The sequence below is a fragment of the Hippopotamus amphibius genome, chromosome 15 (genome assembly GCF_030028045.1).
Source record: "Hippopotamus amphibius kiboko isolate mHipAmp2 chromosome 15, mHipAmp2.hap2, whole genome shotgun sequence".
NCBI lineage: Eukaryota > Metazoa > Chordata > Mammalia > Artiodactyla > Hippopotamidae > Hippopotamus > Hippopotamus amphibius.
In genome coordinates, this window is record NC_080200.1 from 57,978,201 (window position 1) to 57,990,350 (window position 12,150).

The 12,150-nt window shown below is 44.3% G+C and overlaps 1 protein-coding gene across 6 annotated transcripts in view; it reads left to right on the top strand.

The window, feature by feature from the left end:
• ANKH (ANKH inorganic pyrophosphate transport regulator) overlaps positions 1–12,150 on the top strand; it is a 136,688-nt gene that overhangs the window by 81,062 nt on the left and 43,476 nt on the right. For all 6 annotated transcript variants that reach the window (XM_057708139.1, XM_057708137.1, XM_057708136.1 and 3 more), the window contains 2 exons: positions 7,984–8,102; positions 11,403–11,486. In XM_057708139.1, coding sequence (XP_057564122.1) covers positions 7,984–8,102; positions 11,403–11,486 — 203 coding nt within the window. The remainder of the gene's footprint in view (positions 1–7,983; positions 8,103–11,402; positions 11,487–12,150) is intronic.

A 12,150-nucleotide genomic window follows, 5' to 3' on the forward strand; every position in this document is an offset into this window, starting at 1 on the left:
ACAGCTGGGAAAGCCCCTTCCTTGAGAGCTGGGGTCCTACTTCTGCTGCCTTCTTAGTGATGATAAAAACCCTAAGGGCATGATTTCAGAACCTCTTGGCTTCAAAACAGCTCAGTTTACCTGGCATAAAAATTGACCGGCACACCTACTGAACCCAGTTCCATAAAGCCTGTGAGCAACTCTTCACAAACCCATTGTGTGTCTTCAAACTGGCACTGGGCATATGAGAACCCTGAATGTCCGTGGTGAATGAAGAGCCAGAAGATTAACCCAAACCATTTACAGTGTACTCAGGTGTCAACTCATATTTACGCATATAATTGTGAGTCTGAAAGTAAATAGAGTGAGGCCTTTGTGGTTTTCCTTTTTAATATAGCATAGGATTTTTTAAAATCTTTATTGGAGTATAATTGCTTTACACTATTCTGTCAGTCTCCACCATACAACAAAGCGAAAGAGCCACAAGTATACATATATCCCCATATCCCCTCCCTCCCAAGCCCCCCTCCCAACCTCCCCATCCCACCCCTCCAAGTCTTCACTGCTGAGAGCAATGTGGACGAGAGGATGCTTCTCATGGCCAAATGTCCAGCCGAAGTGTTGCTATTAATCATTTCACTTGGGCTCAGAGCTTCAGGGTGTGGGGCAGAGAGGAGGTGCCTTTCTTCCCCTCAACTTACATCCTGAATACTAACTTATCCACTGAGCTTTTTGTTTTTAATAAATTTATTTATTTACTGTGCTGTGCACAGGCTTTCTCTAGTTGCGGAGAGCGGGGGCTACTCTTCGTTGCGGTGCACAGGCTTCTCATGGCGGTGGCTTCTCTTGTCATGGAGCATGGGCTTTAGGCACGTGAGCTTCAGTAGTTGCAGTACACGGGCTCAGTAGTTGTGTCTCATGGGCTGTAGAGCGCAGGATCAGTAGTTGTGGCACACAGGCTTAGTTGCTCCAAGGCATGTGGGATCTTCCCAGCCCAGGGATCGAACCCGTGTCCCCTGCATTGCCAGGCGGATTCTTAACCACTGTGCTACGAGGGAAGTGTCTATCCACTGAGTTTTAAAGAAAACTTCTGCAGCTAGATTTGATCTGGGCCATTTTCAAAGATGGTATATGTATTTGAGAAAATTCCATACGTGAAATGAGTGGATCTGGATAAATTTTTGCCTAAAAAGCAAAATAACTTAGTTCCTTTTTGCTACTTACTTCCAAATAAACCCAGCATTCCCTGCTTAGTCATACTTGAATGAGACTTTGGGACTAACAGCTAATTACTACCTGTCAGTAATTAAGGAAAAGCTGAGTATACTGTGTTATTGACCCTGTTGGGAGGAACATTTGCTCACTGAAATAAAAATCAGTCATTTTTCAAGTTAAATCCAAGTTTTTCAACTTTAAGATGGAATCATAAGATCTTACATTTGAACCAAAATGGTTCTACATCCAGATATATTTAACAATTGCTTTTATCACCATGGATAATTTTACAATTATAGCTTTTTTTTCCTTTCCACCAAATAAATGCTTTCTACAGTTACTAAGAAAACACCTATCAATTTCTTTCAAACCCTTAAAACTCAAATTTTAGTGATTTTCCCTCCTCTAGTTTGTTGGCCTCATTTCAATTTTCTGCCTAACGGTTTGATTCTTCTCTTGCCTTCTGCTGTCTGCTGCATCAGGCATCTTTGCTCACCTTCCTTTCTCCTTTTTTTTCATGAATCCTGTAAACTTTTCTACACTCAGATTTTGCCAATTGTTTTCCATAACCTTGGCTGCAAGCTTCAGGTGCGATGCTGCATTCTTGTCATCCCCCACATTTTCCAACATTATTTTTCTACCATCAATAAACATCCCCCCATTCAGTTTCTACTTTAGCATGTGTCACCTACACTAGACACTAAAACCCATTTTCATGTCTTAGTAATACTGAAAACAGCCACTTGTATGTCTGCTTTAACAGTCAGCTCTTGGACAAGGGTACAGTGACAAAGATATAACAAAGAAGTAAATATTCCAAATAAGTTGACTTGACAAGCCATTGTCTGCTCTCAGACAGCCTTCCTCATTGTATTTGCTTGGCCTGATAGTGAAATGAGTATGCATTCCCCACGTGAGCAGCTTCTCGGTAGGGCCTAGAATAAGCATAAGAAGCCACATGTTACAAGTTCAGCGGCTTAACTCACAGAGTGAGATAGGAACCAGAGTAATCTAGGCTTAAAAACAAATTTCTCTATATTATTTTGTTTAGGTGAAACTAGTCTAATTGCTTTCAACTTTCCTTTTTAGGTGCTATTTCCCTATCTCCTTAATGGATTTATTTCTTTTATCAAGACCTTCTAACTTTTCCGTGGCATTTATATAAGGACATCCGAGCGCATAGAGGAGGAAGAGGTTCTTTCTCTTAGGGGTTGGTTCTGAAAGGCTCCTGGGGTGGATCATCTCTTAACTGGCTCTGAAAGCATGAGTTGCATTTCAGCACAACTCTTCCTAATTTTTCCCTTATCTTTGATACAAAATGCAGTGGAGAATTGGACCCAGTGATCTAAATGAATACTTTGCTGTAGCCGCATAAAATGGGGACTCTTCTTGTCTATTATGTTTCTGTTCATTCTAACCTTAGGCTTGTGGTTTTAACAACACCACCGTGTTCTGCATTTTTTTTTTTCAGTTTAATGGCCAACTCCTTGGTTTCTTTTTGCTTTGTTTCTTAATTTACCCGTTTCTTTATTTTATTCTTTACAATATTAGTTATTTACTTTTCCCAGCAAGTTGCCTTCTGTACATTTAATGAATATATTTCTCTTTTTTTAGATATACTCAAACACATAAAATTCATCCGTTTTCCCTTATGATGTTATTAACATGAAGGTTTAACTCTAAGCAAACACACCACTAGTAGTAGTAGAGCTGACCTTCCTGCTTTGAATTTGGGGAGCTTTGACTCAAGAAGAGTGAGGTTAAGAATTGCCCTTTGTTTAACTCACTTTTAAAATAATCCAATCCCCATCTGTCCTATCAGTGGTCCAACAAATTACTTATTGAACAAATAGTACGTGCATGTCATTCAGGTCCTACTAATCAAAAGTTGGATACAGAGGTGAGATAAATACAAAAGATATGGTGGCCAGATCCACCGTTCTCCCCCAGGAGATGTAGTTGATGGGAAAGTGTGCATGTACAGCGCCAATTTGAAGAAACAAAAGCTATTTTCAGCCTGTGAAAACTTTTGAGAGATGGTAGAAGCAAACCGAAGTCAAAGTGGGAGGAGTTAAAAAACCACCCTTGGACTTGAGAGAGCACAGTGACAGTGAGAGAGCAAAGGAAGGAGCTCTTGGGGAGGAAGAGATGTGGGAGGCACACAGCCGCCATGCCCTTATCAGGGGAGGATAAAGCAAGAAAAAGAGTTCAGTGTTAAATGTCACAGGTACCAGGGACCAGGGTGGATGCCCGGTGCTAGGGCCGGGGCAGGTAACCAGGTAAAGGAGGAGGTGTGCAGCCTGAGACTGTAGAAGAGCCCATTAGGCAACAGGGACAGGAAAAGGGGGAGAGAGGAAGAGAGACAGGGAAAGAGAGCAGGGAAGGACAAAGTAGAAAGAGGACCAGCAGGGAGGGCATTGGATTCTGATCTCTACCGCTGTAGCTAGGTCCCTTGGAGAGTCTTTGACCCATGGGGGTTTTTTTTTTGACATCTCAGGGACAACTGTGTTAAATAAAGCAGATGTATTCTAGTGTTCATATAAGTATGTTTGGTACAGCTCTAACAACAAGAAAAAGCTACATGTTCTGCTTACTTAACTGCTTTATAACCATACGGTCGCTAAAGAAATTTTTAATATTTAGAAAAGTTGAATGTATTTTGTCATTCTGCACAATCTCCTTGGTTATGAACTAGCGCCTTGGCTAGATACGCTAAGATTTTTTCCCCCAAAGATTGTATATTCCATGGCGCCTCCAGCCATTGGAGAAATCCTGATTCCCAGCATGATCTCTTAGATTTTTTTTTTTTCCCAATCTGGATGAACTTGACATTTCAAACTTGTCAGTATCTACTAATAATCTACCAGTTGCTGCAGGACCTTCTCACTTGGAAGGGCTTTCAAATGTGAGCATCTCCAGCTTCAAGCAACCCAGTTTCAGAGGCAGCACCTTTCCTGTCACATCTGGGCATCCGTTGATGAGTCACAGTAAGAAGTTATAGATAGGTCAGAGAGGACCGAAAACTCCTTCGTAGTGTCATCTGTTGTCACATTTGCCCCAATAGAGGAGAGAACTTTCACTAGATCCTTTTGATTACATTTGCAGTAAATAGTGTTTTCCCCTTGTGTTTCACATTCGTTTTCTCTGATTCTTTTCTCTTTTTGGACCCGACTGGTAAGCCAAGCATTCTTCTATCCTTGAGAGATTTGCACGTGGTTACGGGTTTCTGCAGACGTGGCTGGAATGGGTCCCACTCATCACACAGGTGCCTGCCCAGGAGTATGTGGTGGAGATGGCGAGGAAAAGATGGCTCCCAAAAATGTACCACCCCAAACCTCTGCAATTAGCCAGATGAGGAGACGCTTGGAATCATGTTGGACTGACGGACTTGAAGTCTAGAGATCCACTGGCCGAAAAGTTGTCTATTCTATGTGCACCTGTAGCCTGGCTCAAGATACCCAAGTTGCAGGAGGCTTGGTAAACAGAACACAGTGGGTCAGTCAGTAGTACTTGTGAGACTTTTAAGCATGGGAACTAAGGAATTTGAATTAGAATAAGGGTTCCCAAATTTGCCTCTTGGAAGTACACATATTATTCTGCTACTAAAAATGGGAGGGGGGCTTTCTCCTCAATTCCCATGAGAAAATTATAGGCAATGAGCCTTGTTTTGATTAATACTCATATTTCATGGCATTTTGCAACACGTGCTGGTGACTCTGGGTGAACAAGAATGAGAACCACTGATTCTGGAAAAGTCCATCACGCTGGTGGGCTGAGGTCAGAGGATTTGAATGGCCCTTCCTGCTTCTTGTTTGGGTGACTCAAAGCTGTCTTCCTGGAAGTAGGTCAGGTCTGTGTCCTACTACAGCCAGGCCATGAACTCCATTTACATATGTTCCAAACCCTTGCTTAATTTTTCTTTCTAATGTTCTACTTTTCATAAGAAATATAAGCTGTTTCAGAACAGTCTTGGTAAGGCAGTTTATAGAAGTTGAAGGTTACTACATGTCGTTACGGCAGCTAGCCTGGTAATTATAGACCCGATGCAAAGTACTTTAAACAAATTACTCCCAACCTACCGCTCCAGCCAGAAACAGCTCTGGGACCCCAGGGAGGAGGGGGAGGGGGTATTGGGTGAAGAACAGCTGCTGGGATTTTCCATTCCCAGCTCACGAGGTGGAAACAACCTTTGTGGTTATAATCAGACTCTTCTTCTCCTGCATCGAGGAGGAGTAAAAGGAAGGAGGAAACACATGAAGAAAACGCTTCTTCTACCCCTTGGCCTCTAATGTTCTCCTCTCGTAGCTAAAAGAGAACAAGAAGTAAAATGAAGTAAAAGCGTCCTGGCACCTGGGGACCTGCAGGTCTGAACAAAGCAAGGGGGTGGGTAGGGGGAGACATCCTGGCAGAGTCAGAGGCTTGGCGGAGCTCAGCACCCGGTAGTCTTTCAGACCCTGTGAAACTTGAGATGTTTGCTGTCCCTTGCTCTGCATAAAGGTGCTGTTTTTGCTGTTTTGGTTAAAATATTGTAAGAAGTTGGTATACTTAGGAATATTCACAGAAGTAGAGACGCTTATTTATACTGATCCCTGTACACTCAGGCCACACGAGCTGACTCACACCCTGCTCTCAACTGCTTAAACTCACACATCCCTCCTCTTCCTGCCACCACCCCAGAGTCTCATGGGGAAATAATGCTCTCCTTTCCAGAAGCCACCCATGTGAGTTTGCCAGGCCTGTGCTAACAAAGTGCCACAGGCCGCAGAAATGTGTGGTCTCACATCTGGAGGCTGGAAGGTCGAGGTAGGGGCAGTGAGGCTGGTTCCATCTGAGGCTGTGACGGGGAATCTGTCCTGGGCCCCTCTCCAGCTTCCCGTGGTTTGCAACGTGTGGTGTCCCTTGGTTTGTGGCGGTATCTCCCCAGTCTCTGCCTTCAGGTTCTCGGGGGCTTCTCCTTGTAGCGTGTCTGTCTCAAATCCCCTCTTTTCAGAAGGACACCAAGAGCCCGCTCTACTCCAGTGTGACCCCATCTTCACTAATTATACCTGCAATGATGCAGTTGTCAATAAGGTCACCTTCTGAGGTCCTGGGGGCTAGGACCCAACAAATGAGCTGTGAAGGGACACGGGTCAACCCATACATCGCCCTCTGGATCTCAGCCTTTCTCTAGTCTCAAGGTCCCAGCGCTGGCCATTCAGTCAAGTCTCTCAGCTGCTGTTTATATGAGCTGTAACCTTTACCAGGGAATTTTAGTTCCTGAGCTATTCATAGGCAGCCCTGGGCTCGTGCACTTGGCATTGCTCTACTCACCTAGCGTGGCTGCCTTTCCCATTGCCAGCAGCCTCTGCCGGGAGAGTCGGGGGGCAGGCAGGGTCAGGACCATCTCTGTGCAGGTCCCAGCACAATGAACTTGACCGACAGCGAAAACGAGTGTACAAATCAACAGCAGCCACAGTTTCCAAGACTCGGCACCCAGCGTCAGCCGTGCGAATGATTCAGCAACATCTTTTTCCCGGCTTTGTGTTTCCTCAGCTCATCTCAGGTCTGAATGCACTTCTCACCTCGCTGCAAAGTCGGGCTGGGAGGCTCCATCCTGCCTTCCAGGGTCAGGTCACCGGCGGTGCCTTCTGATCCAGGCAGGACATCGCAGCTGCCTTCCTTGTCCCTGGCCATAACTAATCCCATTTCCCCAGTCTTTTCTCTCCCTGTCAAGCACCACCCTCTCTCCTAGATTTCTCTTCTTGCTGCCTCAGTGGCTCTGCTGGCCCTGCCACGCTCCACACCTGACACCTGGGCTCACCTGGCAGCTAGCTCGCCTTTTCGTTTCTACCTCTGCCCCTCCCTGGAGGACTTGGACCTCCCCTCCTGCCTTTGCCTCTCCCCCCCCCCCCACGCCCCAGCCTTGTTCTCTGGATGTCTCAGCCATTCTAGTCCCCTATCCCTTGAAATCACTTACTTGCACCTCTACTCACTGGGATTCCTACTTGTACACTTAAATATCTTTGATATCATCCTGAAGACCACACTTAATCCAACATCCCTATAACCCAGACTAATCCCAACAGAGGATGGAGAATTATTTCTTTTTACCAGTTTATATGGTAATAAGTCGTCCCGCAAACTTTGAAATGGGGGGAGGGATTCTTCTTATTTCACAAAGTGAGAGAGACTCTAAATTTTATCTCCTTTCTGATATCAAAGCAGCTTCTGCAGTTGTCAAGAACATGAATATTCATATTTATAAGAGTCTTAAAAATTTTTCTTAAAAAAAGAAAGAAAAGAAAGGGCTTCGCTGGTGGCACAGTGGTTAAGAATCCGCCTGCCAATACAGGGGACACAGGTTCGAGCCCTGGTCTAAGAAGATCCCTCATTCCCCAGAGCAGCTAAGCCCATGCACCACAACTACTGAACCCTGAGAGCCTAGGGCCCGTGCTCCACAACGGGAGAGGCCACTGCAATGAGAGGCCAGCACACTGCAGCGAAAAGTGGCCCCTGCTCTCTGCAACTAGAGAAAGCCCATGTGTAGCAACGAAGACGCCGCACAACCAGTAAATTAATTAATTAATTAATTTAAAAAAAGAACCCAGAGTGTCAACTGTGACCCCTTCTGGATAGAGGGATAAATGAGATTGTAGGTGATTTTCTTCTTTTTGCTGATCTGAATTTTCTGATTTTTCTACCAAATATTATATTTAAAATTGTTTTTAAACTTTTGAGACAAAAAGCTTATGAGGATAACTTTGTCTAAATATTGCCATGTATGTTTGGTTTTTTTTTTACCTTTTGCAGCGTATAGTGACTTAGGCTACTACATCATCAATAAATTGCACCATGTGGATGAGTCGGTGGGGAACAAAACGAGAAGGGCCTTCCTGTACCTTGCCGCCTTCCCTTTTATGGATGCAATGGTGAGTAGAGAAGACCGTTGGCACTTTTTAAAAAAATTACGGTAAAAAAATACGTAACCTAAAATTTACCATTTTAACCATTTTTACGTATACAGTTCAGTGGCGTGTAGTATATTCACATTGTTGTGAATCTTCAGACCTCTTCTCATCTTGGGATACTGACTCTATTCCCATTAAACACTGACTCCCCATCCTCCCCTCCCCCAGCCCCTGGCAACCCAGAAATGGAAATGGCTCCAGTTATTCCCCCCCCCAAAAGTGGCCAACACACTTGAGGCTCTCTTCACTGCCCACCGCATCTTTTTCTGATTGTGGTAGTATACACATAACATGAAATTTCCCATCTTAGCCATTTTTAAGTGCACACCTCAGTGGTGTTAGGTGCATTCACGTTGTGGTGCTCCCATCACCACCATCCACCCTCGGCCCTCTCCTTCTTCCCAGCTGAATCTCTTCCCCATTGAACACTAACCCCCCACCGCCTCCCCCAGCCCCTGGCACCCACCACCCTACCTCTGTCTCTATGAACTTGACTACTCTCGGTACCTCATGAGTGGAATCACACGGTATTTGTCTTTTTGTGACTGGCTTATTTCACGGAGCAAGATTTCTTCAAGGTTCATCCATGGGGTATGTAGCGTGTGTCAGAATGTCCTTTTTTTTTAAGGCTGAGTAATATTCCTTGTATGCATAGGCCACATTTTGTTTATCCTTTCATCCATCAGTGGACACCTCGGTTATTTCCACCTTTTGGCCACTATGAACATGAGTGAGCAAATATCCCCTTGAGTCCTTGCTTCAGTTCTCTTGAGTATATACCCAGAAACGGAATTGCTGGATCATATAGTCATTCTATTTTTAATTTTTTGTGGACCCATGATACTGAGTTCCACAGCAGCTGCACCATTTCACATCCCCATCTGCAGTGTAGAAGGGTTCCAACCGACCACTGACTTTTAAAGTCCCTCTTGTCAGTTTATTTTATGAGAATTGTCTATATTTGCCACAAGCTCTGGCAAGAGGCAAGAGAGCTCGTTTGAAAATTTGATTCCAATATAAATTCTTTTCTGATATATTCAGGATTGAGGGATCAGGATAGCTTTCAGATAAACTTATCACTTGTGTGGTATAAGCACCCACAGCTTTTTAGAATAAGACTGACTTGAATACACTGATAGGATTTTATTACTTTAGTAAACAGCTTTGCTAGATTAGCTAAGGGTGGCTTGCTTCCATAGATTAAATTTTTTGCCCTGATACTGAAGAGTTCTCAGAGAATGCTTTTTTCCTGTTCATCTGTGTTATAGATATAAAAGAGATTTAGCCAAAATATATATATATATATAATATATATGTGTGTGTGTATATATATATATATTTCCAACAATGTCTAATGCTGGAAAATAAACCATTTCTTTGGGCTCCATTTTAAAGTACCCTTGGAAGGAGACTTTAACATATGATAATCTATATAGATTTTTTTTACCACTTCTTACCTCCAGTTCTATATACATTAGACATGTGAGGTGAGTAGACATCTATACTGAGGTGAGGCATTCGTCCCAAATCCCCTCGGAGGAATGAGGCAACATAAAAATGTATGTGGTCCATCCTCTCAAATGTCATCTGAACTCTTAATGTGCCTGTAGCTGGTTATAGGAACAGCCTCATTGGATCTGACAGCTTCTTACCGGTGGGCAAAGGGTGCCTTAGATATTAAACCCTTAGTTTCCACCAAAGATTCTGATTTTCAATTGTCATGACATCACTTTAGGTGGCAAATTTGGCCATTGAAACCCTTGTACCTGGATTTTTTTTCTAACTTATCACCCGGTGTGTTTACTCTGGCAGTTGACACATATCCCCGACCCCAAAAGAAAAAGGCCAAGGGTTTGGAGGGTGTAGAACCAGATTCTCCGTGGGGCCCAGGCTGGACTGAGGTAGCACCAAAGTGCTGTCAAAGCACTGTGGTGCTTTGAGAGAACTGAATGGAGTGACCTTTTTCACAGCCTAAGTGAGTAAAAGCCCAGCTTCTTCAGCAGAGTCCATGATTCTGTTCTAATGCCTGTCCTCCTATCTGTACTGGGACTCTGTAAACACATAGAAGAATTACAGTTATACAGTGAACTCAGGGAACTCAGGACTAAAAGTGACTCACAGACTCTTTAGTGCCCTGTGTCCCACTTCCTTTCTGTATTCATTTGCCACAGAAGAGTTTCCAAAGCTCAGTCTAACACCAGAACACTTGCGATCGGCACCCTTTCCTTTCATGTTTCATCTATCAACTCCCCCGAAGGCCCAGTAGTCAACCAAAATAATACACATCATCCCCCCAAACACACACACACACCACACACACACACACACACACACACACACACACACACATACACACACACACCCCCTGCAGCATGGCTCTGGTGTATTAGTTGGAAAGATAATATTTGCAAACCACAAAGTTTATCATTCAGATGGCTTTCCGTCAGCAAAGATAGCCTGCAAGCCACAATTTGCAAATGTTATCAACACTTTGCATTTCTTTTCACATTTAGCACCTTGGGGCTTGTGAGCTGAGGAGGAAATAGATATAGCAGCAGCTATATAACGTCTTGACACAGACCTAGGGAATAAATCATACTTACCTGACTGTGTTTAGCTCACATGAAATGTCACTTCTGTGTCGGTTCAGGTCAGCCTTTACTGGTTAGAACGAAGATGCTTAGGGAGATCCTACTTTGAACTTCAGTCCTTCTCCAAACCTGCCATCCCCTGGGCTTTGCATGGCATGCAACCCTTGGAGGCTCTTCCTCTTAATTTCCCTCAAAGGCACAAAGTGGCAGATCGGATCCTGCCCAAACTTACAGAGAAGGAAGTAGTAGACCTCTGATCCGTGAGTGAGAGCCCGCAAGGACTGCAGTAACTCAGGTCCAATCTGGAGCCCTCGTTGGAAGATGCTTCACAGACGGAAAATGCTGGGCTTTGTGGCTCCCACTGGTCCCCCATTCCTGGTATTCACCCAGCTTTCCTGCCAGACACACCAACCAGTACACTAGTCTGCATGTAACTGGTACCAAATAAACACTGTGCAGTCACCGATTGCCCTTAAAAATCTCATGTGGTCTTAGCCACCAGGCTAAGTTATAATCATTTTACCAACCAGAGATTTATCAAAACTGCGCTACTGAGGTTGGGGGTGGGTGGGTATTAAGTCTATTTCGGGAATGTCCAGGGACTCATAACAACCAGAAATAACCTAATCCGGAAGGTGTGTCTCATGCCCAGTTCTCTCCTTCCTGGCAGGCATGGACCCATGCTGGCATTCTCTTAAAACACAAATACAGTTTCCTGGTCGGATGTGCCTCAATCTCGGACGTCATAGCTCAGGTAAATGTGGTCCGTGTGTCTGTCGGAGCTGCTCAGAGCCCCTTTTAGGTGATATACAGAACCAGCTGATGCCTCATTTACATCCATCCATGCCGCCGGGCACCCCTGTGTTGCTCAAATCAGACTCAAACTTCAATACATGCTTGTTAAATGAATGAGAAAATGAAACCTCCCATATACAAGTATATAGGATCTTACAAGAACGGGTGTTGTAGGAATTTATATTCACTGTCAGAGGCTTTCCCCTTTATTGTGAAAGCACTTGCGTGTGAAATGATGCTAAAGTCACGGCAAGTAAGTGGTCACAGCATCGCTGTGCACTTGGCGGGGTGGACACGGGCCTCTGTGTGGCTGGGCCACTCGGTGCTAGTTTCTAGAGCGCGCTCCTAGGAATTATTCTTCAATGTTGTTGCCACCTGGGGCTGCCCCTCATGCGTCATTCCCCATATTTGGAAAGAATCAGGAAGTCAGCCCCATCTGGGAACATTACACTTCTGTCCAGTTCCCTGGAGTCTGGCACCAGCCCTGGTTTCCAAAGATACCATGAAAAATTTTAGCAGAAAATTAGATTTAATTCCCATCATCCATATGGGACTTAGACTTAGTTCCTACAATTAGGGGTTTGGAGAATGATTTCTTTGTGGAGAAGGAGGTGGACTGATTT